Source organism: Manis pentadactyla, chromosome 2 (assembly GCF_030020395.1).
Source record: "Manis pentadactyla isolate mManPen7 chromosome 2, mManPen7.hap1, whole genome shotgun sequence".
Classification (NCBI taxonomy): Eukaryota; Metazoa; Chordata; class Mammalia; order Pholidota; family Manidae; genus Manis; species Manis pentadactyla.
In genome coordinates this window covers 214,844,342-214,871,729 of record NC_080020.1, presented here as the reverse complement: position 1 = coordinate 214,871,729, position 27,388 = coordinate 214,844,342, and the positions used below count along the sequence as shown (strand labels likewise).

At 51.2% G+C, this 27,388-nt stretch overlaps 3 protein-coding genes across 8 annotated transcripts in view; 2 read left to right on the top strand and 1 right to left on the bottom strand.

Annotated features, from left to right (window-relative positions):
* Positions 1–183, bottom strand: part of SLC5A6 (solute carrier family 5 member 6) — a 40,372-nt gene extending 40,189 nt beyond the window's left edge. The window contains exon 1 of one of the 4 annotated variants that reach the window (XM_057497341.1): positions 44–183. The gene's annotated coding sequence lies outside the window, so the exon portion shown is untranslated. The remainder of the gene's footprint in view (positions 1–43) is intronic. The other 3 variants (XM_057497343.1, XM_036903481.2, XM_057497339.1) reach the window with 3 other exon arrangements.
* On the top strand, positions 153–4,567 carry ATRAID (all-trans retinoic acid induced differentiation factor). Its single transcript, XM_036903484.2, has 7 exons — positions 153–443; positions 1,143–1,264; positions 3,050–3,121; positions 3,314–3,385; positions 3,478–3,599; positions 3,904–4,001; positions 4,219–4,567. Exons 1-7 carry the CDS (start codon positions 345–347, stop codon positions 4,321–4,323), a joined length of 690 nt encoding a protein of 229 aa, XP_036759379.2. The 5' UTR covers positions 153–344; the 3' UTR covers positions 4,324–4,567.
* Positions 4,568–4,695: 128 nt separating this feature from the next.
* On the top strand, positions 4,696–26,564 carry CAD (carbamoyl-phosphate synthetase 2, aspartate transcarbamylase, and dihydroorotase). 3 transcript variants are annotated; one of them, XM_036903471.2, is made up of 45 exons: positions 4,696–5,065; positions 5,310–5,449; positions 7,288–7,417; positions 8,280–8,422; positions 8,592–8,733; positions 8,930–9,101; positions 9,302–9,487; positions 9,670–9,782; positions 10,089–10,234; positions 10,497–10,628; positions 10,767–11,000; positions 11,132–11,353; positions 11,555–11,743; positions 12,016–12,140; positions 12,316–12,446; positions 14,939–15,051; positions 15,475–15,719; positions 15,941–16,187; positions 16,534–16,632; positions 16,822–17,046; positions 17,131–17,313; positions 17,502–17,720; positions 18,007–18,174; positions 18,673–18,855; positions 18,953–19,057; positions 19,477–19,716; positions 19,951–20,032; positions 20,347–20,513; positions 20,670–20,834; positions 21,007–21,138; positions 21,335–21,536; positions 21,877–22,067; positions 22,156–22,296; positions 22,502–22,603; positions 23,017–23,113; positions 23,402–23,452; positions 23,737–23,781; positions 23,888–24,057; positions 24,167–24,241; positions 24,748–24,960; positions 25,163–25,288; positions 25,461–25,616; positions 25,701–25,802; positions 25,991–26,085; positions 26,179–26,564. In XM_036903471.2, exons 1-45 carry the CDS (start codon positions 4,984–4,986, stop codon positions 26,279–26,281), a joined length of 6,729 nt encoding a protein of 2,242 aa, XP_036759366.2. In that variant the 5' UTR covers positions 4,696–4,983; the 3' UTR covers positions 26,282–26,564. The 3 variants fall into 3 exon arrangements, 2 of the variants coding, with proteins under 2 accessions (XP_036759366.2, XP_036759367.2); XM_036903472.2 differs by lacking the exon at positions 23,402–23,452; XR_005028414.2 differs by lacking the exons at positions 23,402–23,452; positions 24,167–24,241; positions 24,748–24,960; ... (3 more) ...; positions 25,991–26,085; positions 26,179–26,564 and adding an exon at positions 23,194–23,352 and having other exon boundaries at positions 23,888–23,971.
* The last annotated feature ends 824 nt before the right edge of the window (positions 26,565–27,388 follow it).

Here is a 27,388-nt window from a genome sequence, read left to right as displayed (position 1 = left end):
GGCCGGGTGACAGCAGGACCCCGCCCCCTTACCGCCCCCTTACCGCCATGTTTACTGAGGGCGGATGGTGTGGCCCTGAGCGGCTACGGAGACGCGACCTCGTTGTCCGGGGGCGAGGAACTTGGGGCTGAAAGCGCAGCGGCAGGAAGTCCTTCGCTAGCGCGGGAGAAGGTGAGGGGTTCGGCCAGTTCCCGATAACGACGACTGGGACGTACAAAGAAAGAGCTGAACCCCTCATGCAGCGGCAACCCAACGCCCACACCGGGCCTACTAGGCCACGCCCCGGGGGCGTGGCCACAGTTGCAAGTATCGCGAGCCACGGAGAAGGACGAAGGGAGTGAAAAATGGCCTGTTGGGGGTCCGTCAGTCCTCCGAGCTTCGTACCCTGGGCTGCGGCTTTGCTCCTCGGTCTGGGCGTGGATAGGGCTTTGGCGCTACCCGAGGTACGGAGGCAAGTTAGAGGTCAGGCTGAAGCAGAGTCGCTGGTGGGGCGTGGGTCGCGCTCGCCCACCTTCGTCTTGGCCTTGGCGACTCGCAGCTCCGATTCCGTCCCCGAGTTCCCCACCAGCCGGAACCTAGCCGGCTCCCGCTCCCGAGTACTCATGCTGGGCAGGTGTTCCCCACCCCACTAGCCCTCGTCCTAGCAACGTAGACCTTTGAAATCAGATGTTGCTCTTTAATCTTTGAGTAACCGAGTTGTTCTTCCTACTGACGAGTCCTCTGGCTCTTCTGCAAGCTCACCACTCACAAATGCGGGTATGTCATGCGGTGGCAGTAGTGTACTTTGCGTAATGCTTGATGAGTTCTTTGTGTAACTGCAGCCCTTCTAACACCTGGTCAAACCGAGTCTGTCAGGCTGAAAAGTCACTGGAATATATTCGAAAAGAAATTATCAAAGATGAGAGCTTTCCCTGGGGGAGGTCTGATACAGACAGGCTCTGGCGCGTTCATTTGGGGCCTGTCTCCAGGGGAGGAAGTGGATCTCCTAGTCAAACTCGATAAAGGGTCCAAGTAGGACCCTTCCCTACTCTGTGGTAGAGAATTTCTGCAGTGTACTGAGTTAACTTGATCCCTGTGTGTTCTTTTTTTTTTTTTTAAATAGTTTTCTTTGATGAGTCTTAATATTTTTCTCTTTTCTGCAGATATGCATCCAGTGTCCAGGGACTGTTCGAAATTTGTCAGAAGTGGCCCATTATTGTAAGCAGACACCAGGGCTAATGCTGCATGCCCGCTGCTGCCTGAATCAGAAGGGCACCGTCCTGGGGTGAGGGAGGAGAAGACATTCCTGGCTACTGGAACGGTTCCCAAACCAGATTGTTAAAAGCTTACCTGATAGGCTTTTGGAATAAATACTGGTGCCTATTTTGGAGGCATCTAAATCATGATTCTCAGACTTTTAAATCTGTTAGAGCATTTTTGGCTAGGTAAACAACCCTGTGCTGTGCTGCTTCGTGGTTGAAACTGCATAGAGTCATAATCTTTGCCCATTTTTAAAAGCCTTCTGTGGCTTCATTTTTTAAAAAGCTTTGTTCTTTTGTGTATTAGCAACAAGAGTTTGAATTGTTTCGTGTGTCTCTGTGAAATGACCCCCTTAACTTCCAAGACACCATGCTAATATGGTTTTCTTCCATTTCGAGGAATTCATGTTTATCTTTGATGCAAATTCCTCTTCCTATCCCCGTATGCAGATTGGTCCCTGCATTTTTCCCTTTATGGTTGAGAATCCACCTGTTCCTTTGGCTTCAGGTGTAACCACCATGCAGGTATCTCCCAAAACTAGATTTCTTTGAGTATCCTTTGACCTCTCTCCAAGTTTCAGGAAATTTGGGTACCACTATCTTCCTATTAAACATTTCCTCTTGAGTGCACCCTCACTTCAAATTCAAAATGTCATGTCTTGCTTCCATTCTCCTCTTTCCCCAATCTACCTAAATACTTCTCTATAACTAAACTTTCTGGAAACCACATCTTATTTATTATTACTCTCTGGCTTTAAAATTCAAATTAAAGCTCTTTTGCCCTCAGGGTAAAGTTCAAATCATGAACCACCATAGAGTGGTCCAACCCAACTTAGGGTTATTTCCAATCATTTGCCTACTCAAATCTTCCAAGATGGTGTGGCTTCAGCAAGATTTTTCTATCTCCAAAAGCATTCCACCTTTATTTCTGTGTTCATGCCTCTCCCCTTACCTGAAATTGCTTTCATCTACCAAATTAGGACATCCTTTAATTCCAACGTCTGTGAATGCTACTACTAAATATCAGAGTAAGATCTTTTTTTTACTTCCTCTAATCCTTACTCTCTGTACCACTCAAATTTATTCATATATTGTCCTGTGATTTCTTTAATATTGTATTAATGTTTATATTGTTTTTCTTTTTGGTGATTATCTTGTTCTACATTGTAAGCCATTTGAAAGCTAAGATACTGAGGTTTTTTATTCTGCCAGTTTTTCAGTTAGTGGGCCCTCAGTAAATATTTGTAGAATAAAGGAACAGACAACAATAGATAATGAAGAAAAAAAAATGTGGCATGATCCTTCACATCTAGCAGTTTACATCCAATCTGTTAGAAAATGCAGTTGGGAAAAATTTTCATTTATGTGGCTTGAAATTTTTTTCCATTCGAAGGCCCTTTATAGGTCTGAGAATCATCACAATGTTCACTAATCTAGATAAGAAATTTCTTCCAGTATATACATAAATGCACAGGTATACTGATTAGAACAGTACTATCCAATAGAACTTTCTGTATAGAAATTGGCAATATCTACTCTCCAATACAGTAGCTACTAACCGCATGTTAGTGGTTACTGAACACTTGAAATAGGGGTAGTGCAAATAAGGAACTGAATTTTTAAAATTTAAGTAGCTACGTGTTGCTAGTGGTGACCTAATTGGACAATGTAGGATTAAAACATCTACAACAGCACCTAGTTTGTGGCCCTGAACACAGCTGTACTCAACTATTATTAGCTGAAAAAGGGATTGTATTAGCTAACCGTGGCTAACGAGCAGAAACCCATAGTTATGCTCATTATTTCCACAGGCTGGATCTCCAGAACTGTTCTCTGAAGGACCCTGGTCCATACTTTCCTCAGGCACATACTGCTATCATCATGTAAGTGGTTAGTTATCCTCCGAAAAGGTGAAGGGTTGATGGGGAAATCTTTGAAGATGGACTTCTTAAAGATGTTTGAATATCTAAGCTTGGGCAATGCAGAAAGACAACTGGATTACCAGTCCAGGAAGATGTGTGAATGGAAGTAGGGTATTTTCCTAGAGCACTGTGCTAATTGAGTGTACTTTGCAGAGACCTGCAGGCCAACCCCCTCAAGGATGACTTGGCCAACACTTTCCAGGGCTTTACCCAGCTCCAGACTCTGTGAGTAAGGATGAGGGGTTGGGGAAAGAGGGACAGTGCAGTGAGCTCAGCAACTTCGGGCTGCACATTGTGACTGCCTGTGTTGTGTCCAGGATTCTGCCACAAGATGTCAACTGTCCTGGGGGTATTAATGCCTGGAATACTGTTACATTTTATATAAACAACCACACCTGCCAAGGGCAAAGGAACCTTTGTAACAGCACTGGGGATGTAGGTATGCCATCTCACCTGCTCTTTTCTAGGAACTGCCTTTTATACCTTGTAGTCTCCATTTTAAATCAGAAAGACAGTCAAGTTGTTTAATTGCCTTTTGTTCAGGTTTCTGAAGCTCTGAGTCCTTGGAAAGAAAAAGTCTTAAGACATGTTTTATTATTGTTATTCTTCTTATATTCTGATTATTTATAATCTTTTTTCCACCTTTGACTTAGAAGTACTTGAGAGAATTTGAGTTGCCGCAGATACTTGAGAAACATACCTAAATGAGGTCCAATGATATTTTGTTTCTCTCTGGCTCCCAGAAATGTGCCCTGAGAATGGATCTTGTGCACCTGATGGTCCAGGTCTCCTGCAGTGTATTTGTGCTGATGGCTTTCATGGCTACAAGTGCATGCGTCAGGTGAGGAATTTGACCTTCTAATTAGTGATAAGAGAATACATAGAACAAGAACCTCTTGAAAGAAGAGCCCTAAAACCAGGAGCTGATGCAAATCAGCTAGAGAAGGAAACTCTAAGAGAATTGCCCTGGATGAGGAGATAGGTATACTGGGTGTTAGGAAGGATGTAGCCATTAGTGTAACACTGTATGAGGTTTTTGTTTTGTCTGTTATTCACAGGGCTCCTTCCCACTGCTTATGTTTTTTGGGATTCTGGGATTCACCACATTATCCATCTCCATACTGCTTTGGGGGACCCAACGCCGAAAAGCCAAGGCTACATAAACCACATAGATCTTCCTACAGACCTAAACATCATTCCGATCTATCCCAGACCAACCAGGGAGATTTTCTTCTTGGACAGGCATCACTGACCAGCAGATCCTCCTCAAGGCGGAGGCTGCCGCTGGATGGAAGACGGAAAATGAATGGCACAACCTTGTATTGCAGTAGACACTCCAGTCCGGCCGTGGACTAATACCGGTTCCCATTTGTGCTGTTGCCTATAATAAACGTTTCTATTTCTTTCTTCTAATTTTTATTTGTTAAGGGAAAGGCGCCTTGGCTAATTTTATGTTAGGGGAAAAGGTGTTTCTTGGTTGTGGTGGGAGAGAGTGCTTAGGGATTGTCGTCTTGCCCCGCGGGCTAGGCTGGGTGATGGGTGGGAAAGAGGCGCGGTCCCTGCAACTATGTTGCGGTTCTGGTTCCACCCCTTACGTGCCCTGCCCCGCCTCTCACGTTGCCGGCTCCCTGCGCCGCCGCAGTCCGCCGCCGCCCAGCGCGCTTAGGGCTCCTGCACCTTCCACGCCGCCTTAGCTCCAGCCACCGGCGCGGTTAGCCACGTGGATCGATCTCGGCGCGCCGTCCTCACGTGGCTCCAGCATCTGCAGGGGCTTGCCGCGTTTCTTGCTTCTCCGTGTTCGCCCCCGCCCGATCTCCGTTCCCATGGCGGCCCTGGTACTGGAGGACGGGTCTGTCCTGCGGGGCCAGCCCTTTGGGGCCGCTGTGTCGACTGCCGGGGAAGTGGGTAAGCAAGCCCGGGCCGGCTGCCGAGCTCATCCCACTCTCTCCTGCTTCTCTCTGTCCAGCCTGCCCTGCCCAGACCCCGCCATTTTCCCGTCTGCACACCCCTCCCCCTCATTAGGCGCCCACGTCCCCAGCCCATTTCATCCCTCAAGGTCAAGGCAGCCTCCCCTGGAGCATTCTCATCGCGTAGGGCAGTGTTCCGAAGGGTGCCCTGCCTGAGCCTCACCCCTGCCTCTTTCTTGCAGTGTTTCAAACCGGCATGGTCGGCTACCCCGAAGCCCTGACTGACCCTTCCTACAAAGCACAGATCTTAGTGCTGACATATCCTCTGATCGGCAACTATGGCATCCCCAGTGATGAAGTGGATGAGTTCGGTCTCAGCAAGGTAGCCACACCCAATGCTTTATCTACATTCCTTTCAAAATCAGTCATTATCAAACTCCTAGTCAAGTGATGACATTGACATTCTGCTAGGCATCCTGGGGAGAACAAAGATAGGGCTTAAGAAGTACCCTGAGAGGCAGAGTGCCTGAGGCCAAAGCCTTTGGTAAGGAAACCCGTGAAGATTTTTTAGTGGCAGAGCTGTGATGGGAACAGTGCTCTAAGATTACATAGATCAGTGGTAAAGAGACTGGCAACTGGGGTCAGACTCACTGCGCAGTGACAGCAGGTCCTAATTCACCTGCCAAATCGGTGACGTTGGTTACTGGCTTCTAAACTTTGCTTGCCTCATTTTCTATCACTTTTCAGTAGAATTTTTAAACCCAGCTTCCCCCGCACAGTAAGGTTTCCCCTGTTTCTCCTCTGGAATTTGGAGATGAAGTTGCCCTACGAGAGTTCAAGTAATAAAAAAATCAACACAAGTTAATAGTGGAAGTCATCTTAGCCTAAGTGAGGTATTCCACAAAACTCATTTTATCTGATTCCAAGTTTCCTGAGCTTTTAATTCAAAATAAATTACCTTCTCCATCCTCCTGCCACTTACTCTGTGTGAGGGACATACTTACTCTTCCTGGAAAGGACCATTCCTCATCACAAACTTACAAATAGCGCTGTGTTGTAGTTTATAATGCAGGATCTTGGTTAACATGTTAGTCTTCAGCTTTGTCAACTGCAGACAGACTGACAAAATTGAGCTTATACACCTGCAAAACTGGGTCCTGACCAAACCAGGGTAAGGTCTCCTTGGAACCAGCAGACTACCATGGATGCTTCTGTGGCACACGTGGTGTAAACACATGTGTCTGGATGCAGGCTGGTCCCCTGGCCACAGAGGGGTCTGGCACACTGTTCTGCAGATCTCTGAACAACAGTGTCAACGTCCATCTTCCTTTAACGTCCATCACTAAACAGATGTAATTTAAATATGCACTCCCACCCACATAAATGACGTGTTTTCTCGGTTTAGTTATTAAATGCTTATCTGTTGGGTAACAAATTTGTGTGTTTTTTTTGCTTAGTTCAAACTTTTATTTCAACACTTGTGCATGTGTCGTTTAATGATAATCTATGAATGAGGATGGGAGTTAATAATGTCTACTGTTGTATCATGAATGTTTATTTAGAAAGGTATTATGCATCTATCTTACACTCTTTTTATCATACACTAATTATCTTGTTCATTTACACATTACTTTGCTAATTTTCAGGCCCCCTAAGTAGCAAATTAACCTGAAGACAGAGACTGTCTTCCCTGCTCACGTTCCTCCCCCAGCTTTTATGACAATGCCTGGCACCAAGTAGGCACTAAGTGAAAGTTTGTTGACTGCTGCCATGTGTTGGGCGCTTTACTCTTGAGAAATACACAGTTCTGTGATGAAGACATCTGTAATAGTAACATGAGTTACATTCATAAAACAATGTAAATAGCAAGAGCAGCAAAATTAAAGTGAGCTTAGGTGAGCTCTAAGGAGGAGGGACAAAGCTGTGGTGGATAAGTGGGGGTGGCCTCACAGAAGAGCAGGTTTGTGATGCCAGTTTTGGATAAGAGGAGGAAAGAAAAAGGAAAATGTTGTTTTCAGTTATTAATCAGGCACCCTGGGCCCAGTATTTCATGTGGGAGACAGCATTGTTGATGAGCAAAAACAGAGTGCCTAGTGTGTTAAAGGAATGATAGGTCATTTGGTGTGACTGAAGTGCAGGGTCTGCTGCACAGTGGGAAAAAGATGACACAGGGAGGTATGTGGCCTCGGGCTCCTCACAGTCTCCTCCTTCCATTGACAGTGGTTTGAATCTTCAGGGATCCATATAGCAGGACTGGTGGTGGGAGAGTGCTGCCCCACACCCAGCCATTGGAGTGCCACCTGCACCCTGCATGAGTGGCTGCAACAGCATGGCGTACCTGGCCTGCAAGGTATGGTACAAAGCACTGGTTTGTGGATAGAATTCAAGAGGATCTCTTGTGCACTATTGAGATAGTGTCCAAGGCTGTGATAGAATATATCTGATTTGGGAGGATTTAACTGGGGGCTGGAGCTGGGAGAAGGAACTGAGCACTCCATCAGGTGGAATATTTCAAACATACAAAAGGAGAGAATAGCCAAGAACCCCCAACTTTTGTAATCAACAACTCTGGTCTAACCTTATTTCATCACCACTGCTATAACCCCCAGGTTATTTTGAAGCAAATTTTATACATTGTATCATTTCATCCACAATAGTTCACTGTCTATAAAAAAGGAGTGCTTTTTAAAATAGGACCATAATATTATTGTACCTTTTAAGAATTAATAATAACTGCTTAATATCATGAAGTATCAGGCAATGTTTAAAATTTTCTCAGATATCTCTATTTGTTTTTACTATTTTTTAAAAATCTGGATTCAAACAAGATCCATATGTTGCATCTGGTTGACATGTCTCTTTAATCTATGGGCCTTGTAACCTAATGGACAAAAACAGGTGACCTTTCCTTTAGAGTATCACAGTCTATGTTTTGTCGATCATATTGCTGTAGTGTCATTTAGAATATTCTTTTGTCCCTCTGCATTATTTTCTGTAAACAGAGATCTAGATTCATGGTTCAATGGAGATGTGATATTTTTAGTGAGACTACTTCATGGTGCTGTATTTCCATCAGGATGGCCCAGGATTTTAATGCCCATCGAGCAGCTGTGTGTGACTCAGAGCTCTGGAATGAAGTGCTCCTGGGAATCTCACTTCAGGCATAACTGAGTTGGGGGAGTATGATACCTCAGAGTGTACTGTTTTGACAGGAGTGGACACCCGGGAGCTGACTAAGAAGTTGCGAGAGCAAGGGTCTCTGCTGGGAAAGCTGGTTCAGGATGGGACCGAGCCATCAGCCCTGCCATTCTTGGACCCCAATGCCCGCCCCCTGGTGCCGGAGGTCTCCATTAAGGTACAGAGGCAGAGCGGAAGAGTGTTGGGCAACCTACAGCCCAGGAGTTCACCCGTAACTGGGGTGAACACTTGAGGGAGAAACAGAAGAGGCCTTGAAGGTAGAGGTTGGTGTATATATACCTGCACCTGCTGATCACAGCTGCCAACCATTGCCCTTTGTTCCTCAGGCTCTACAGGTATTCAATGCACATGGTACTCCCCGGATCCTTGCTTTGGACTGTGGCCTCAAGTATAATCAGATTCGGTGCCTGTGCCAGCGTGGGGCTGAGGTCACTGTGGTACCATGGGACCATGCGTTTAACAGCCAGGGTGAGTAGCTGGGGTCTATACAGGGCCACAGACAAGAAGCATGGGTGGAAGATCTGTCCCCAGGTCCTGATGCTGAAACTAAGCATGAGTTGCAGGGAGGAAGATGGAGATAAGGGCTTTTGCTCTAATGGTTTAGGGCTACAAGTGTGTCTCTGTAGTTGAACTGGTTTTGACATATACTTTTCTGCCACTCCAGAGTATGAGGGTCTCTTCCTGAGTAATGGCCCTGGTGACCCTGCCTCCTATCCCAATGTGGTATCCACACTAAGTCGTGTCTTATCTGAGCCTAATCCTCGACCTGTCTTCGGGATCTGTCTGGGACACCAGCTGTTGGCTTTAGCCATTGGGGCCAAGACGTATAAGATGAGGTGGGACCTGTGGGAAGGAGAAGGGCCTGCACTACTGATGGAAGGGATGGGGAGCCTTGGGGATGGGAAGGGTCGGCATTTTATTAATGTTGAAATAGGAGTGGGAGCTGGTGATGGTCATGAAATCAACAAGAGCTGGATCTGATACAGTAGTGAAGGGAGGGTGGAGAGGGCCCGTGACAGCATGCTTCCATCTCCAGGTATGGGAACCGAGGTCACAACCAGCCGTGCTTGCTGGTGGGCTCTGGGCGCTGCTGTCTGACATCCCAGAACCATGGGTTTGCTGTGGAAACAGACTCACTGCCAGCAGGCTGGCTTCCTCTCTTCACCAATGCCAATGATCGTTCCAATGAAGGCATTGTACATGACAGCCTGCCGTTCTTCAGGTGAGCCTGGATGATTCTGTCAGGGTTCCTGGATCTGTATAGCTTTGAGGCCCCCTGGGACTGGAACATCAAACAGTAAAGCACACTGATGGGCCCCAGTCATCTGCCCCCTATCCACCTCCTAGGCCACCACTGCCCATGCCAGGAATGGTGGCAGGTTTCCTGATCCAATCTCTTCACAGTGTCCAGTTTCACCCAGAGCACCAAGCTGGCCCTTCAGATATGGAACTTCTTTTTGACATCTTTCTGGAAACTGTAAAAGAAGCCACAGCTGGGAACCCTAGGGGCCAGACAGGTAAGCAGCTGAGTAGAACAGGGTTGGCTCCAGGATAGCCCTAAGATGGACATGCCCCAAGGAAACTGATGTTTGGGAGGCAGGGTGGCAAGGCAGCCGAGCCAAGGTGACTCACTTATCCTTACTCACTTATGCTTCTACTTAAAGGAACCCCAGATTCAAGAGTCCTGGGTTCTGGTCCTGCCTCTGCCACTCATTAAAGGCATGACTTGTTCTGGATTCTTCTGTAAAGCGAGGGGGTTAATCTGGATGATCTCCCAGGTCTCACTCAGTGCTAACATTCCATGACTTTGTTTGCCTGCACAGTACGAGAGCGGCTGGTTGAGCACCTCTGTCCCCCTGGGATTCCCACCCCAGGCTCTGGGCTTCCACCACCACGAAAGGTTCTGATCCTGGGCTCAGGGGGCCTGTCCATTGGCCAAGCTGGAGAGTTTGACTACTCAGGCTCTCAGGTAAAGCATGTCCATCCACCCCACTGGGTGTGCGACCTCAAGAGTGGATGGCATTAAGAAGGACAGAGCCATAAACATTGATCTGAGGAGGAAGTGAACCAAGAGATCTGGGGGATTTACAGAATGGTGAGGTGAGGAATAGGAGTCAGTTATTAGGGACTAAGAATACAGGGAGGGAAAGAAGAGAAAGAAAAATACTGGTAGAAGACTATTTACAATCCTGCTTCTCCAGTCCAGGCTGATAAGCCATTTTTGTCTCCAGGCGATCAAGGCCCTGAAGGAGGAAAACATCCAGACTTTGCTGATCAACCCCAATATTGCCACGGTGCAGACCTCCCAGGGGCTGGCTGACAAGGTCTATTTCCTTCCCATAACACCTCACTATGTCACCCAGGTATGACAGGGATAGGGTTGGGCTAGGAGGGGACCCGTGTGGGCAGGGGATCCTGTGGTCCCTCTGGGTCTCTAAACCTCCTTGATCTACTCCCAGCCCCAAGGTTTTACTGCATGTCATTCCTCTCCCCTCCCTCAGGTGATCCGTAACGAGCGCCCAGATGGTGTGTTACTGACTTTTGGGGGCCAGACAGCTCTGAACTGTGGTGTGGAGCTGACCAAGACTGGAGTCCTAGCCCGCTATGGGGTCCGGGTCCTGGGCACACCTGTGGAGACCATTGAGCTGACCGAGGATCGGCGTGCCTTCGCCTCTAGGATGGCAGAGATTGGAGAGCACGTGGCCCCCAGTGAGGCAGCACATTCTCTTGAACAGGTTCGAGGGGCAGTTGGAGATGGTAGAATGGTGTTGTTTTCTTTATATCTTACTTCTCCAGGTACAGGAATCCCCTGTGCAGCAGGCAGTCAAGGCCTGATCTGTTTGTTCATATCTTCCGCTCACTGCAGGCCCAGGCAGCTGCCGAGCGACTGGGGTACCCTGTGCTGGTACGCGCAGCCTTTGCCCTAGGCGGCCTAGGCTCTGGTTTTGCCTCCAACAGAGAGGAGCTCTCTGCTCTTGTGGCCCCAGCTTTTGCCCACACTAGCCAAGTGCTAGTAGACAAGTCCCTGAAAGGATGGAAGGAGATTGAATACGAGGTGGTGAGAGACGTCTATGGCAACTGTGTCACAGTAAGTGGTGGTGGCACAGAGGGGGGAGTGTCGGGCAGTATGAGCCTTGTCAGAGCAGAGGCCAGGGCTAGATCTTGAGGGGTCGATGCCCCTCAGGCCCAGGATATCAATGCCTTCAGAGGCAACCGAACCCTGGGACACAGCCTTCTGCCTCTCCTGCCTCCCTTTAGCAATGACGTCCATGGGACCCTCCCTTCCCAGGTATGTAACATGGAGAACTTGGACCCACTGGGCATCCACACTGGTGAGTCCATAGTGGTGGCTCCGAGCCAGACGCTGAATGACAGGGAGTACCAGCTCCTGCGGCAGACAGCCATCAAGGTGACCCAGCACCTTGGAATTGTTGGAGAGTGCAATGTACAGTATGCCTTGAACCCGGAGTCTGAGCAGGTGAGACTCTAGGTCCTGGAGCTGGTATTCTAGCTGTTGAACCTCCTTCTATAATTTTGGGGCCAAAGGCCAAGAAGGCTTTTGGCTTCTTTCTATAGACCCTGGAATAGAAGCTGGGATTGTCTTTGGTAGGGTTGAGCCTGGGGGGTGAGGGGACTTTTGCTATCCATTCCTTTGGGGCAGGGCTTTATTTTCCTGCCTTTCTGAATCTCTCCTAGGCAGGCCTTCTAGGCCAGTTACCTGGTGACTCTTTCTCTGTTCTCTCTTGGCAGTATTACATCATTGAAGTGAATGCCAGGCTCTCTCGCAGCTCTGCCCTGGCCAGTAAGGCCACAGGCTATCCATTAGCCTATGTTGCAGCCAAACTGGCTTTGGGCATCCCTCTGCCTGAGCTCAGGTACAAAGGTTGGGGGAGATCAGGCAGGTAAGGGGGTGGCGAACTGATGAAAACATTTTTGGGACAGGGAATAGGAAAAGGATGTTGGTCTGGATGTGCGGGGATGGAGAGAGCTATCTGGAAGCTCACTCTTCACGTCTCCCGCTCTGTCCTGGCACCCCCCGATGGCTCCCAGAAACTCGGTGACAGGGGGAACAGCAGCTTTTGAACCCAGCCTGGATTATTGTGTGGTGAAGATTCCTCGCTGGGACCTCAGCAAGTTCCTCCGTGTCAGCACAAAGATCGGGAGCTGCATGAAGAGCGTTGGTGAGAGAGATGCGCCCCGAGAGCCCACAGAGTCCACCTGGTTCCAGGGATGTAGGATGTTGTGGAGTTAGTTCCCTGGCATGCTTTCAGCTCCCCTATTAGCAGCTTCTTGGGACACACAGTTTCCTGGAATGAATAGGAACATTTCAAACTGAGATAGTAGTCCTCATTAGGGGGATCAAAGGCATCTGGAAATCTGTTGTCAGGACATACGTGCCACCTCCACTCTGCAGGTGGCATATCAGAATCTCTGGGATGGGGTGATAGCCATCAGACTATCTAATCTCTAATTTTACAAATGAGAGTAAACTGAAGCGCCTATAGAGGGAAAGTGATGTGGCTGCATGGAGGGCAGAGCCAAAAACTGAAAAGTAGATCTGGTTGCTAGTTACACATTCCTGTTACCCTTTGCCTGTCACTGGTGAGGCCAGTTCATGAAACTCCCTCTGCCCTCAGTATTTCATGGCATTTTGCCCATGGCCTCATCACTTGGCTGTTAATGCCTGTGACAATACGTGCTGGTTTCAGTACTGATGCTTTGGGAAAATGACGACTGCTGTTTACCTGTGTATCCTTCTAAATCCAAGTCATCACAGTGGCAACCATTCTTTGCATATCTCCTTCTCTGGGCGCTTTTTGCCATGGTCACTAAAGGAAGTTGTTTTTAACACAATGTTTAAGATCAGAGCAGGACATCAGAGACCTTTTTTATAAAACAAGGCAATTTAGTAGTAAGTGAATGCTTGTGATAGCCTCTGAGCAGCAGCAGAGTATTCTGGAATTGAGTTAATATGCTTCCTTAGACTGTCCCTTGAAGTTGCCTCAGACTATCCTCTAAAACATTTCAACAAAAACAGGCATGTTCAGGAACCAAGTTGCCACCAGCTAAGGATAAGAGCATATCATTGTGTTCCAAATTCCATTAAGAGCAAGAGCAGCCTTTAAGCAAGGAAGCCTAAATAAGCTCAGATATTAATTTCAGAATTTTTAGAAATCTTAAAAGATTGCCAAGTCATTCCTTCTGGAGATGAATTTCTGTTATGTGAAAATCATAATAAACATAGGAATGAAGCCATAATTAAATTGTGGCTAAAAGAAGTGGATTGAAAAATAGGACGAAGAATTGATTCCTAGATGAGACATTGTATATCTATTCAGGTATTCTTGGAATGCGATCTTCTTTGGTAACTTTTTGTAACTTTTATTGTACAAGTAAGAGATACATGAATCATTGAGAAATTAGAAAAGATACTTTAACCAAAGATGAGTGATCATGCATAATCTTGCCACACTGAGATTTATTTGGGTGTATATACGTGATGCCAGAATTTTCTAGGCATGCCTGTGTGAGTGTGTTGGGTTTCTTTTACCCAAAATAAAAGCTTTTGTAATATAACCAGTTTACAAAAGAATTAAACAAAGTCACTCATAATCTACTTCTTTAACACTACTAGTAGTCTCTTAGTGATTAAAAATTTTTTTAAAAAAACAGAAATTAGGATTATAAATAGAAAAATACAGCTACTAAGAAATACTTGAAGACCCTAGGGTAAATTGTCAGAGGACATGAACAAAACTTCATGAAAGAGGAAATTCATAAGCAAACTTGAGGTCAGGGGGAGCGCCCTCTTCTTACTGTTCTAGTTAAAATGAGATAATGGTGTGCTTTTTAGCAAAAAATGTTTAAAGTAAAGTAATTGTACACAGTTCTTAGAAGATGGTTAAACTTACAATTTATATAGTAAAGCACAAACTTCCATAAAGCAATACTTATCAAAGGCCAGAAAATTTGTCTTACCTATTATCCTAAAGAAGTAATCCAAAGCACAGAAAACATCACAGCCTCACTTAGAGTGATGAACACTTCAGAGCTAAATGTCCTTCAGTAGCTGGCAGTTAAATTATGGTAAATCATATAGGAATTAAATAGCTGATAATTAGGTCACATAGCAGTGTGGGAACATGTTTAAGATGAGGGAAAAAGCAGGATAGAAATAGTGTGTATGGTATAATTGTGTATAAACATATCTGAGAAGCCCAGAAAGAAATACTCTAAAATGGTGTTTGCAAACGTGATTAGCTCTGGATGGATTCAAAGAGTAGTGGGATCATCTTCTATTATCTAGACTTTTAAAGGATTTTAAAGGATAAAAGTGATCTCAGATAGTATCACAGCATGCATAAAAGAAATCGGGTAACTGGGTAACCATCAGTGGTTGGGCCACCATGATAAACTGGAACATGTTCCAATATCCATATACCCATTTTAGGCATTTTGATTTCCATATTCACTAATACAGGTAAAACAAGAAAGTGGTAGGGAGAAGAGCTACAAGTTTAAGATTTCTCATTAATGAAACACCATAAATTCCACCACTGTGAAACTTGCCTTGAGAACCTTCCAGAGACCTGACTAAACCATAGACATTCTAGGCATCATTCCCCCCATCCGTGCGTCCTCAGGCCCTTAGTCCTTAAATCTGTTCCTTCAGGTGAAGTCATGGGCATTGGGCGTTCTTTTGAGGAGGCCTTCCAGAAGGCTCTGCGCATGGTGGATGAGAACTGTGTGGGCTTTGATCACACAGTAAAGCCAGTCAGCGATATGGTAAGCAGCTCCCTTCCTCCTGGCAACACCCCTAAAATAAACGCTGCTTCTCTCTGTCCCCAGCCCGTGAGCTTGTTAACAGTGATAGCAGCAGCAGCCATTATTGGACATCTGTGTGAGAATTTGGTTTCATCTCATTTATCATTATATGAGTTGATGTCATTAGACTGGTTTTTATAGATGAGGACAACAGGCTTAGGTTGTGGAACTTGCTCAAAGCTGCACAGCCAGTAGGGGGCAGAACCAGGATACATGTCCACATTTTTTATTGCAGAGCCTCTGCTGTGATCTGCAGCTTCCTGTCCTCACACGCCTGTCTCTGGCTTTGGAGGTGCTCAAAGTAGATTGGGAATGTTTGCTGGACATTCTGACATCTACCTCTGCACAGTCCTTCTGTATCCATCTGTCTGCCCTCCCCATTAGGAGCTGGAGACTCCAACAGATAAGCGGATCTTTGTGGTGGCAGCTGCTCTGTGGGCTGGCTACTCGGTGGAGCGCCTCTATGAACTCACGCGCATCGACCGCTGGTTCCTGCACCGAATGAAGCGAATCATAGCACATGCCCAGCTGCTGGAGCAACACCGTGGACAGCCTCTGTCTCCAGTCCTGCTGCACCAAGCCAAGCGCCTTGGTTTCTCAGACAAGCAGATCGCTCTTGCAGTTCTGAGGTCAGAGATGGGGGTGAGGGCTTTGGGCTGAGAAATGTGGGACAGAGGATCTTTGCATGAGTGAGGGGCCCTTGGAAAGGAGGGAGTGTGGGGGTCGTTAGACACTACTGACCTTCATCCCCGGGATATTTTCCTCTGATCCCTGCCCTGGGATCTCACCCCCCTACTTAGTCCATACCCCATGCTTGGGGCCTATGTTTCTGACCCTTCTCCTCCTCTAGCACAGAGCTGGCTGTTCGCAAGCTGCGTCAGGAACTGGGGATCTGCCCAGCGGTGAAACAGATTGACACAGTTGCAGCTGAGTGGCCAGCCCAGACAAACTATTTGTACCTGACGTACTGGGGCACCACCCATGACCTCACCTTCAGAACCCCTCATGTCCTGGTCCTTGGCTCTGGTGTCTACCGTATCGGCTCCAGTGTGGAGTTTGACTGGTGTGCCGTGGGCTGCATCCAGCAGCTCCGAAAGGTCCAAGAGCTAGTCTTTCATACCATTTTCTCTGCTGTTCGGTTCAGCTCAAGCAGTTGCCTTTTACTCACACTTAATCTTGGTGCTTTCTTTAATTGCTGTATCTTACATCTAGCCTAAGGCTTTAGTGGGGGGCTCCCCTTAGGCCATCCTGTGGCCCACACAGGGCATGTGTCTCCTCCCCAACAGTACCTACAGTGCTGGCCCTGTTTCCCTCCCAAGGCAGGTATCCTGTACAGCTATTTCAGAGGAAGCCTGAGATGGATCTGTCTGAACTAGGGGCTTTGGCTTAGTCTCTGCATGCTCTTCCTTCCCCCTCATTGCTACATTCCCCTCCTGACCACAGATGGGGTATAAGACCATTATGGTCAACTACAACCCGGAGACAGTCAGCACCGACTATGACATGTGCGACCGACTCTACTTTGATGAGATCTCTTTTGAGGTGAGAAGGATGAAGGTTGTCTGTTAGCCTGGGTGGCCAGGGTTAGGTGGAGTGGCTGGCTGACCTCAGATTCTTTGGAACTTGTGGGGTTTGATAGGAAATGGGTAGAAGGTAAGGAACTGTGAGCAAAAAGCCTCAGATTGCTGATCCTACTCGTTACCACCACTTGCTTCTCCTTCTGCACTATAGGTGGTGATGGACATCTTTGAGCTGGAGAACCCTGAGGGTGTGATCCTCTCCATGGGCGGGCAGCTACCCAACAACATGGCCATGGCTTTGCATCGGCAGCAGTGCCGGGTGCTGGGCACCTCTCCAGAAGCCATTGACTCGGCTGAGAACCGTTTCAAGTTCTCCCGACTCCTTGACACCATTGGTATCAGCCAGCCTCAGTGGAGGGAGCTCAGTGACCTGGAGGTGGGCTGGGGCCTGGGCTGGCTGGAGGCTGGATGATGTCCTGGGTGAGTGGCACCAACCCAGCTAAGCTCCCTGTGCCCTTAGTCTGCTCGCCAGTTCTGCCAGACTGTGGGGTACCCCTGCGTGGTGCGCCCCTCCTATGTACTGAGTGGCGCTGCTATGAACGTGGCCTACACTGACGGAGACCTGGAGCGCTTTCTGAGCAGCGCAGCAGCTGTCTCCAAGGAGCACCCCGTGGTCATCTCCAAGTTCATCCAGGAGGCCAAGGTAGGAGGCTACAGACAGGAGTCTCTGAGGACAGGCCCCCAACCTCAGAGGAGACTCCCCTCTCTGGTGCTACAGAAATTTGTAAGCACAGTGGGCTGGGAAGGCTGGGGTGTGCCAGGGCTCTTAAAGGAAGGGAGTGGGAAAAGATGGCCCTGCTCTCGATCACATTGCCCTCATGTGCCCACTAGGAGATCGATGTGGATGCTGTGGCCCGAGATGGGGTTGTGGCAGCCATCGCCATCTCTGAGCATGTGGAGAATGCAGGTGTGCATTCAGGAGATGCCACGCTGGTAACCCCACCACAGGACATCACTGCCAAAACCCTGGAGCGGATCAAAGCCATCGTGCATGCCGTGGGCCAGGAGCTGCAGGTCACTGGACCCTTCAACCTGCAGCTCATTGCCAAGGTAGTAAGGGAGGGCGAAGGGAGAGGACTAACGGGTCACAGCGCCTCCTCATTCTGTGTCAGCCACAGTGCCAGGGAGCCCTGCGCTGCCTCCTGCCCTCGGCAGAGTAGGCAGGAAAGCTGGAGGGCAGGGGTCACAGTGAGGGCTCAGTGTTGTCAGGGTTTGTGATAATGCTGTCCCAGGTGTTGATTACCCACAGAATGGTGAGAGGGGAGAGTCGGGGTCAGTCGCATAGTGTCAGCAAGCCTAGCCTATGGAAGGCCTGACCAGTCCCTCTCTGCCCCAGGACGACCAGCTGAAGGTTATTGAATGCAACGTGCGTGTCTCTCGCTCCTTCCCCTTCGTCTCCAAGACACTTGGTGTGGACCTAGTAGCCTTGGCCACCCGGGTCATCATGGGGGAAGAGGTGGAGCCTGTGGGGCTCATGACTGGCTCTGGAGTTGTGGGAGTAAAGGTAAGGGGAACTGAAGCAGGGGGACAAATTGGGGGAGAGAGTTCACTTAGCACACAAAGTATACGTCACTCAGCACAACAGTGAGTCTCCACTGTGGGCCAGGCTCTGCTGAGCCATAAGTGCAGTAGGATCCTCTGTTCTCCAGCTGCTCACACTCGTAATGGGAGGCAAGAGAAATTGGGTCCAAAAGCAGCTTGTTTATAGAACAGTCTGTAACAAACCTGTAAACAAACTGCTGAAGGAGTTTGCAGACAGGAAGTGCCACTTGCAAAGGGGTGACTGGGGAGGCGTGAGAAGAGAGGTGGTATTTGAATTGAGCCAGAAAAGCTGGGTGCGATGATATGCAGAGCTTGTTGAGGGAGTATTCCAAGGCCAGGGAGTAGGTGAGGGCCGCCAAGGAAGACCTGGCGTGTGTCTGGGGTGAACCTGCTGCTGGGATGAGACCACCGGGAGGAGCCCGTGGCTGCTCTCCTGAGGCCTCACGTCCTGCTCCCTCAGGTGCCCCAGTTCTCCTTCTCCCGCCTGGCGGGTGCTGACGTGGTGTTGGGTGTGGAAATGACCAGTACGGGGGAAGTGGCTGGCTTTGGGGAGAGCCGTTGCGAGGCCTACCTCAAGGCCATGCTGAGCACTGGCTTTAAGATCCCCAAGAAGAACATCTTGCTGACCATTGGCAGCTATAAGGTACAGGGTGCAGGGCAGGCTGCCCGGAGAGGTGGGGGCAGGGCTGGCCTGGAAGTGGAAGCCCGGAGAAACAACCTCATCCTTCTGCTTGCTTCAGAACAAAAGTGAGCTGCTCCCAACTGTGCGGCTGCTGGAGAGTCTGGGCTACAGCCTGTACGCCAGCCTGGGCACCGCAGACTTCTACACCGAGCACGGTGTCAAGGTACAGGGGCTCCACGACCTGCCCCTACACTGCCCCAGAGTTCTCTCCCTGCTCCCCTCTTTTTATTGTCGTTGTACAAATCACATACATCCCATGTACAGCAAGTAAAACATACAAAGAGGGAAAAAAATCCCTTACAATCTTTATACCACTGTTAACATTATGGTATATTTCCTTCCAGAACTGTATCTCTATATGTGTATGTGTGTGGGCTCACACTGCAGTCTTTGATAACCACAGTGTAGATATTTTTCCTGTCAGAAAATACTTTGCCAGTAGCAAGCAGAGGCAGCCCTGGGCCCCACCCTGTGGTCCTCAGCCTCCTCATGTGCTCCGTGGTCCCCTCCCCTCCCCACATGCTGTCCCTACTTAACTCCTGTCAGGCTGAGGTTGGCCCTGACCTCATCTCTGGGCTGCAGGTAACAGCTGTGGATTGGCACTTTGAGGAGGCCGTGGATGGTGAGTGTCCACCACAGCGAAGCATCTTAGAGCAGCTGGCTGAGAATCACTTTGAGCTAGTGATTAACCTGTCCATGCGTGGGGCTGGGGGCCGGCGTCTCTCTTCCTTCGTCACCAAGGGCTACCGCACACGGCGCCTGGCTGCTGACTTCTCTGTGCCCCTCATCATTGATATCAAGTGCACCAAACTGTTTGTGGAGGTAACTGAGACATGGGTGCTAGGAGGGAGAGAGCCAGTGTTCACTGGGGAGGGCAGGGATGGGCAAGCCATGGGGGTGGGAAATCTCAGTGTGAGGCAGCCATGCTAATCAAGCTTTGTGGCTGCAGAGAGAGAAGGTGGGTATGAGGCAGGATCCTGGTGTATGGGAAAGCCAGTCCCTACCTGCCAGTCCCAGGATGCCCTTAAATCAAAACTGACTGGTTTCTACCTGCAGGCCCTAGGCCAGATCGGGCCAGCCCCCCCTTTGAAGGTGCATGTTGACTGCATGACTTCCCAAAAGCTTGTGCGGCTGCCTGGTAAGTACATCTCTGGGGAGAACTTGGCTTCTGGACGCTAGTAGGTAGCAGCTGGCATGGAGACCCTGGGTGCGCTGGAAGATGGCTGTGGGCCCGCTCCCTGCCCCAGACTGTATAGAGTATGGAGGTCCCAGAATCTTTTCTTCGTCTTGAGAGCGTTTAGTCCTTGCATCATGGTGCCCTTGACTGAGGAGCCTCGCTACCCTCCACCTGCAGCAGCTGCTGCTTATATTCCTGCTGCCCCAGTTCACCTCCTTGATGCGCCTTGTGCCTCTGACTCTTCCTCTAACCCTGCTACCTCCGTTCTCTCCCAGGATTGATTGACGTCCATGTCCACCTGCGGGAACCAGGGGGGACTCATAAGGAGGACTTTGCCTCAGGCACAGCTGCTGCCCTGGCAGGGGGTGTCACCATGGTGTGTGCCATGCCTAATACCCGGCCCCCCATCATCGATGCCCCTGCTCTGGCCCTCGCGCAGAAGGTGAGCCTTTGTACTCCTGCTTGATGGTGACCCGTGCCCCAGCAACCTCCCCTGCCTCCCAGAGCCCTACTCCTCTGCCCTTCCCAGGGACCTGGGCTGCTGGTGCCAGGCTGGCATAGGTGCCAGTGGGCCTTATCTCACATGTATCCTCCACAGCTGGCAGAGGCTGGTGCCCGCTGTGACTTTGCCTTGTTCCTTGGAGCCTCGTCGGAAAATGCAGGGACCCTTGGCGCTGTGGCTGGGTCTGCTGCAGGGCTGAAGCTCTATCTGAATGAGACCTTCTCTGAGCTGCGGCTGGACAGCGTGGCCCAGTGGATGGAGGTAGGGAGTTGGCAGGTGGAAGGAGCCAGCAAATAGGACCTCCTAGCTTGAGGGCCCCACAGAGTGGCCTGACAGCGGGGAGGCATCAAGAGCTCCATGAGGACTCCGGGCTCAGATGAGTGTGGAGAGTCACAGGTACTGCATACTCCCTGAAAGTCCTTTCTGCCCCCAGCACTTTGAGACGTGGCCGTCCCACCTCCCCATTGTGGCCCACGCCGAGCGGCAGAGTGTCGCCGCCGTCCTCATGGTGGCTCAGCTGACCCAGCGCTCAGTGCACATTTGTCACGTGGCACGGAAGGAGGAGGTGAGCGTACACAGAGGTCCCAGGGCCCCTGTTGCTTTCCCAGTGACACCGAGAGGTCAGGGTAGTCTGTCGGGGGAGCCTGGAGCCAGCACCCTCAGCATGCCTCATCTGCTTTCCGAGAGGAGATGTTGGCCACGGGGACTTGTAGGGCAGGGCATAGAGGGAGGCCTCCTCTAGGTGTCCCCACTCTCCCCAGATCCTGCTGATTAAAGCTGCAAAGGCACGGGGGCTGCCAGTGACCTGTGAGGTGGCACCCCACCATCTGTTCCTGAGCCACGAAGACTTGGAGCGCCTGGGGCCCGGGAAGGGGGAGGTCCGGCCTGGCCTCGGCTCCCGCCAGGACGTGGAGGCCCTGTGGGAGAACATGGCTGTCATTGACTGCTTTGCCTCAGACCATGGTGAGAGGGCCCAAAGTGTGGCTCCTGCCCAGCAGGGCCAGGGCCCCCACTCAGGAGCTCTGCACTCCGTGAGGACTGGGACGTACTGTGTGGCACCCAGCCTCCAAAACAGCACCTGCTCTGTGATGGGTGCTTGATGAATGTTCGCTGAAAGAGCGAATGAGTCAGTAAAGTTATAAATAAGAGAATATGGGTAAAGGGTGACCCCAGAAGATGGCCACAGTCCCAGTTTCCCTTTCCTGATTCCCAGAAAAAAATTAGCATGGGGTGTGGTCATGGGCATGTGTGGCGTCTCGGGTGTGGAGGTGCTTGATCCTGAGGGTCGTACCCTCTCTCCCAGCCCCCCACACCTTGGAGGAGAAGGGAGGGCCCAGGCCCCCGCCCGGCTTCCCAGGACTGGAGACCATGCTGCCTTTGCTTCTCACGGCTGTCAGCGCAGGCCGGCTCAGTCTGGACGACCTGCTGCAGCGCCTGCACCACAATCCTCGGCGTATCTTCCACCTGCCCCCCCAGGAGGACACCTATGTGGAGGTGGGTGGAGGGCCTGGGAGTGGGGACCCCTACCCTGGGGTCTGCTCTGGTGTGGCCTTTCCCTTGCATAACCTGTGGCTCTGGGCAGGTGGATCTGGAGCATGAATGGACAGTCCCCAGCCACATGCCCTTCTCCAAGGCCCACTGGACACCCTTTGAAGGGCAGAAGGTGAAGGGCACTGTCCGGCGTGTGGTCCTACGAGGAGAGGTTGCTTATATCGACGGGCAGGTATGTGTGTGGCCCATGCCCAGCCCCAGCAGTGACCTCAGAGCCATTTTCATCCTGTTGTCCGCCCCCACCCCCCAGCTGCCCTGTACATGGGTAGACACGGGTCCCCCAAGGCATGTCTTCTCCTTGCCGGCCTCCATTCCTTTAGCTCGCCAGTCTAGCTCTCTGCCCCCTCCTCACTGCCTGCCCTGCCTTCTGTCTGCAGGTTCTGGTGCCCCCAGGCTATGGACAGGATGTACGGAAATGGCCTCAGGGGGCGGTTCCCCAGCTCACGCCCTCAGCCCCTGCCACCAGTGAGATAAACACGGTATCTGTGCTGTTCAGGGCTGGTTTGGGGGATTGTAGCCAGGGGCAGAGCTAACAGCATGATCATTTTCATTGGTGATTCAAGGGCCAGAAGTCTCTCACAGTTAAAATCCCCACCACCTACCTGTCAGGTGCAGAACTTAGAATTAACTTGCGGTTCAGGAGGCTACCTATGGGGTACATGAGCCCGTCATTAACCCAACCAGATACATATCTGGGGGCCTGTCATGGGGCTAGCACACACCCCTCAGAGGCCAGTTTGTCTTCCCTGTTGAGGACAACACAGCAAAAGGATGGAGCTGTGGGGAGAGGATAGAAGATGCAGTCCACGTGGACAGCGAGCAGTTGGGCCTGCCCTGAGGCATTGAGGTCGAGGAGGGGTTGGGTCGGTACTTTTCAATGTTGTCTTTGCAGACACCTGAAAGACCCCGCCGGGGCATCCCAGGGCTTCCCGATGGCCGCTTCCACCTGCCACCCCGAATCCACCGAGCTTCTGACCCTGGTCTCCCAGGTAAGAGAGAGGTCCTGTGCCATGGAGGGTGGGGCCGCCTGGACTTAGTGATGTGTAGGACGGGCTACTCTTCCCCACAGTGTCCCGGATGGACCCGGGTTGGGGCTCAGTGGCCTACGAACTGATGCAGGCCCTTCCCTCCCAGCACCTTACCTTTGTCCACTTACCTGTCCTTCCCGCCATCCCCTCATCCTAACTGATCCACTGTACCCTCCTTTGCGGTACCCACCCATCGTGAGGTAGGCATCCCACAGCTTTGTCTCACAGGCCCTTTTTTGTTGTGGGCAGCTGTGTTCCTCCGCCCGGGAGCTGGGATCCCACGGGGCAGCAGAACGTGGGGTAAATCCAGGTTGTTGGTTGGTGTGAGCCTGGCCGTTCCCCTTGCCTAGGATCCCTTTGCCCCCTGGGAGGGCCCTGGGAGGGCACCACTGCCCACATACAACAGTCCCATGGGAAACCACGTGTCTGTCCCCAGAGCTGCCAGTCCTTCCTTCCCTCCCCTAACCTGCTAATGTGGTGTGAGTTGATTTAACACAGACACTTTGATCCAGAGCCCTGGGGAAATGGGGCTCTTTGCAAACCTCAGCCACAGGCTTACATCTGTCCTGTTGCCCTGTTTGCAGCTGAGGATCCAAAGGAAAAGCCCTCTCGGAAGGCTGCTGAGCCAGGTGAGGGACTTCCCTGGACTGCACGCTCACCTTGGGGACCTCTCTGATCTGGCCTGTGTAGGAGGGACCCTCTGACTGCCCTCTTCTGCCCCGTCCCTCACTGCAGAGCTGATGGGAACCCTTGATGGCACCTGCTACCCTCCACCACCAGTGCCTAGACAGGCGTCACCCCAGAACCTGGGGACCCCTGGCCTGCTGCACCCCCAGACCTCACCCCTGCTGCACTCATTAGTGGGCCAACATATCCTGTCTGTCAAGCAGTTCACCAAGGATCAGGTGCCTGGGGGAAGGAGGATGGGGACACCCAGAGTTCGAGGATCTGGAAATTTGGGGCTGGGACCTCTGGAGGCTTCCACCTTTGCTGCTGACTTGGGATCTTCCTTAGATGTCTCACCTCTTCAATGTGGCACACATGCTGCGTATGATGGTGCAGAAGGAGCGGAGCCTCGACATCCTCAAGGTCAGGGTCAGAGCCGTGGGCTGAGGGTCCAGACCCCTGTCAGCAAGGCTGTGCAGTAGTCAGAGGGGTCTCCCTCCCCTGCCTGAGGTACCCTCGTGTGAGTCCAGACCCTCCACTGTGGATGGTGGACTTGTGCACTCCAGAAGGTCATGCTGCTCTGGGCCTCCCCAACGCTTGCCTCTGATCAGTACTCAGCTGATCTATGAGGCCACTACCCTGATCACTGGGTGGGTGCTGATGAGCTATGGGGCACAGCTAGGATATTTCGTTCTCTCGCAGAGAATGAGTGTCTCATTTAGACACTGAACAATGGCTTTTTGGAGGCAGAGCCCTTAGCGCAGAGTGATACTGATACTGGAAATGACAAGGTTGCAGCAGGTCGTGGGGAGGTTTGAGGGAAGGGTTTTCTCTACCCCTCTTGTATAAGTTGGGGGAGCAAGTAGCAGCCTGCGAGTTCCCCACAGTGAACACGCACACGTACACATTGCATCGTACCCGCCCCCCAGGGGAAGGTGATGGCCTCCATGTTCTACGAGGTGAGCACAAGGACCAGCAGCTCCTTTGCAGCAGCCATGGCCCGGCTCGGGGGTGCAGTGCTCAGCTTCTCAGAAGCCACGTCCTCCGTCCAGAAGGGTGAATCTCTGGCCGACTCTGTGCAGACCATGAGCTGCTATGCCGATGTTGTTGTGCTTCGGCACCCCCAGCCTGGAGCAGTGGAGGTGAGGCCAGCCTGTGCCCCGGGACAGGACTGAGTAGGCTGAACCCAGGGCTCTGAGGTCCTGTCTTCCATTTGCTGTGACTGCAAGTCTCAGGTTGAGCCAGATGAGTGAGGGAACCCAGGAAGAGCAAGGCTGGGGCAGGAAGTGGGGGGCCGCAGATATGCAGAAGACCAATTCTCCTTCCCTGTTTCCGTTTTCACAGCTGGCAGCCAAGCACTGCCGGAGGCCAGTGATCAATGCTGGGGATGGGGTTGGCGAGCATCCCACTCAGGCCCTGCTGGACATCTTCACCATCCGGGAGGAGCTTGGGACTGTCAATGGCATGACGGTGAGGCTAGTGGCAGGGGCTGTCTAGGGAAGGTCTGGACAGGGAGGCAGTTGGGAAGTAGTATCTCCATTCCGAGGCATGCTGCGTCAGGGAGGCCTGCATCCCGGTGCTGAGGCTGGAGGCTCTGAAATGCGGGGGAAGGGCATGCTCTTGGTGACTGAGTTCCTCCTAGATCACAATGGTAGGGGACCTGAAGCACGGACGCACAGTGCATTCCCTGGCCTGCCTGCTCACCCAGTACCGTGTCAGCCTGCGCTACGTGGCCCCGCCCAGCCTGCGCATGCCATCCAATGTGTGGGCCTTCGTGGCATCGCGTGGCACCAAGCAGGTGAGACCTGGGGGGCTGTGGGGATGTGAGTTGGGCAGCCAGAGCCCAGCCCCACATTCACCCTGGCTCTGCCTTACCCTCCAGGAGGAATTTGAGAGCATTGAGGAGGCGCTGCCTGACACTGACGTGCTCTACATGACTCGAATCCAGAAGGAGCGCTTTGGCTCTGCCCAGGAGTATGAAGCTGTGAGTGCCATGGGTGGGGAGGAGCCCGGGCTGGAGCTGACAGGCATCCAGACTGGCAGAAAGGAAGGCCAGGCCCAGGGAATTTGTCTGGGGGCCCCTCAGTTGCAGTGGCTGGGTGTGGTGGGACCCAGGGCCACTCAGAGCCACCCTGCCCGGAGGCGCTGACGGGGCGCCTGTCTGCCTCACAGTGCTTCGGCCAGTTCATCCTCACTCCCCACATCATGACCCGGGCCAAGAAGAAGATGGTAGTGATGCACCCAATGCCCCGAGTCAATGAGATAAGGTGACACAGCCCTGGGGGCTGGCTGTGGGAGGGTACATAGTGCTGGACAGGCCATCGTGGGCCATGTGGTAATTCTTCTTCCTTCTCTTACAGCGTGGAGGTGGACTCGGACCCCCGAGCAGCCTACTTCCGCCAGGCCGAGAATGGCATGTACATGCGTATGGCTCTGTTAGCTACTGTGCTGGGCCGCTTCTAGGGCCCAGCTCTTCAGCCTCCTCCCGTCAGGCCCAGCTCTTGGGCACAGAATCCAGTGCCCCCCACGGGGGCAGCACACTTAGTAGGTGCCCTGGGGTGTCAAGATGGCTCACATGCTCCTGTGCACACATATACAGACCATGCTTCAGGCACTGGGCTGGAGCTCTCTAGCATGCAGTGGGCCTCAGATGCTCAGGCCCAATTGGCCCCATCTCCCTTATTGCCCCTCAAATCTATAAAGTCACTTTTCTACTGACTTAATAAACAGCTGAGCTGCCTGTTCCTTCCTTTCTAGACAGACCTTTTGTCTAGAAAACAAGAACTATTTCCCACATTTACAAGAGCAGCCTTGCTGGGAGGCTCTTGCTGTGGCCAGGGCTGAGCAGCCAGAGTTGTGGCTCTTTGGGGTTCTGGGCAGGAACATGCTGGTGGCCCTGCTCTCCCTGGGAGCCTCTGTCTGACACTGGACTTTGAGACTGGACTAGGGATAGAGGGGCAGATGCCGTGGAGAGATGAGGAACACTTTGGCTTGGAAACCCTGGGGTAGGGGGCCAAGGTAGGGTAGCTCGTGTCTTTGCAGGTGAGGGCTTCTGTGGAGCATTCAAAGTGTGTGAGCCATTGCATTCCATGAACTTGAGAAGCATGAGGGAAGTTTCTTAATCCACAGACTTTATCCTAGCATCCTCTGGGTGCAAAGCACCATGTGTAATGGGAGTACAAGGATGAACAAGGTAATTCTCACCCTCAATTTGAGGCCTCCTAGGTACTAAGGCGTCCAGTGACTTCTACAGATTGAATTCCCGCACAGTGCACATGATGGTCCAAACTGCTCCAATATCATTCATGAAGAACCTATGTCATGCACAGAGCTACTAGCATGTTACAGGGATGGGAGAAGTAGAAGGAATCCATCTTTTGAAAACCATGTGAACAGGAACTTCCCATGTATTCTCATTTAATCTTACACCAACTTTCCAACCATTTTTCAGATGCAGGAACTGGCTCTGAAACATGACTGGGTGATGGACCCAAAGTCCCAGAGCTAGTATTCATACACAGGACCGCCTGACTTCAAACCCATCTTCCTATTACTACGAAAAGGAAAAAG

Excerpts from the sequence above, each read along its gene's own strand:
- ATRAID (XM_036903484.2), top strand. The coding sequence starts at position 345 with ATGGCCTGTTGGGGGTCCGTCAGTCCTCCGAGCTTCGTACCCTGGGCT. Across the intron at positions 444-1,142 it reads GGGCTTTGGCGCTACCCGAG|ATATGCATCCAGTGTCCAGG; the intron begins GTACGGAGGCAA and ends TCTTTTCTGCAG. Across the intron at positions 1,265-3,049 it reads CAGAAGGGCACCGTCCTGGG|GCTGGATCTCCAGAACTGTT; the intron begins GTGAGGGAGGAG and ends TTATTTCCACAG.
- CAD (XM_036903471.2), top strand. The coding sequence starts at position 4,984 with ATGGCGGCCCTGGTACTGGAGGACGGGTCTGTCCTGCGGGGCCAGCCC. Across the intron at positions 15,720-15,940 it reads ATCGCTCTTGCAGTTCTGAG|CACAGAGCTGGCTGTTCGCA; the intron begins GTCAGAGATGGG and ends CTCCTCCTCTAG. Across the intron at positions 25,289-25,460 it reads GGACTGTCAATGGCATGACG|ATCACAATGGTAGGGGACCT; the intron begins GTGAGGCTAGTG and ends AGTTCCTCCTAG.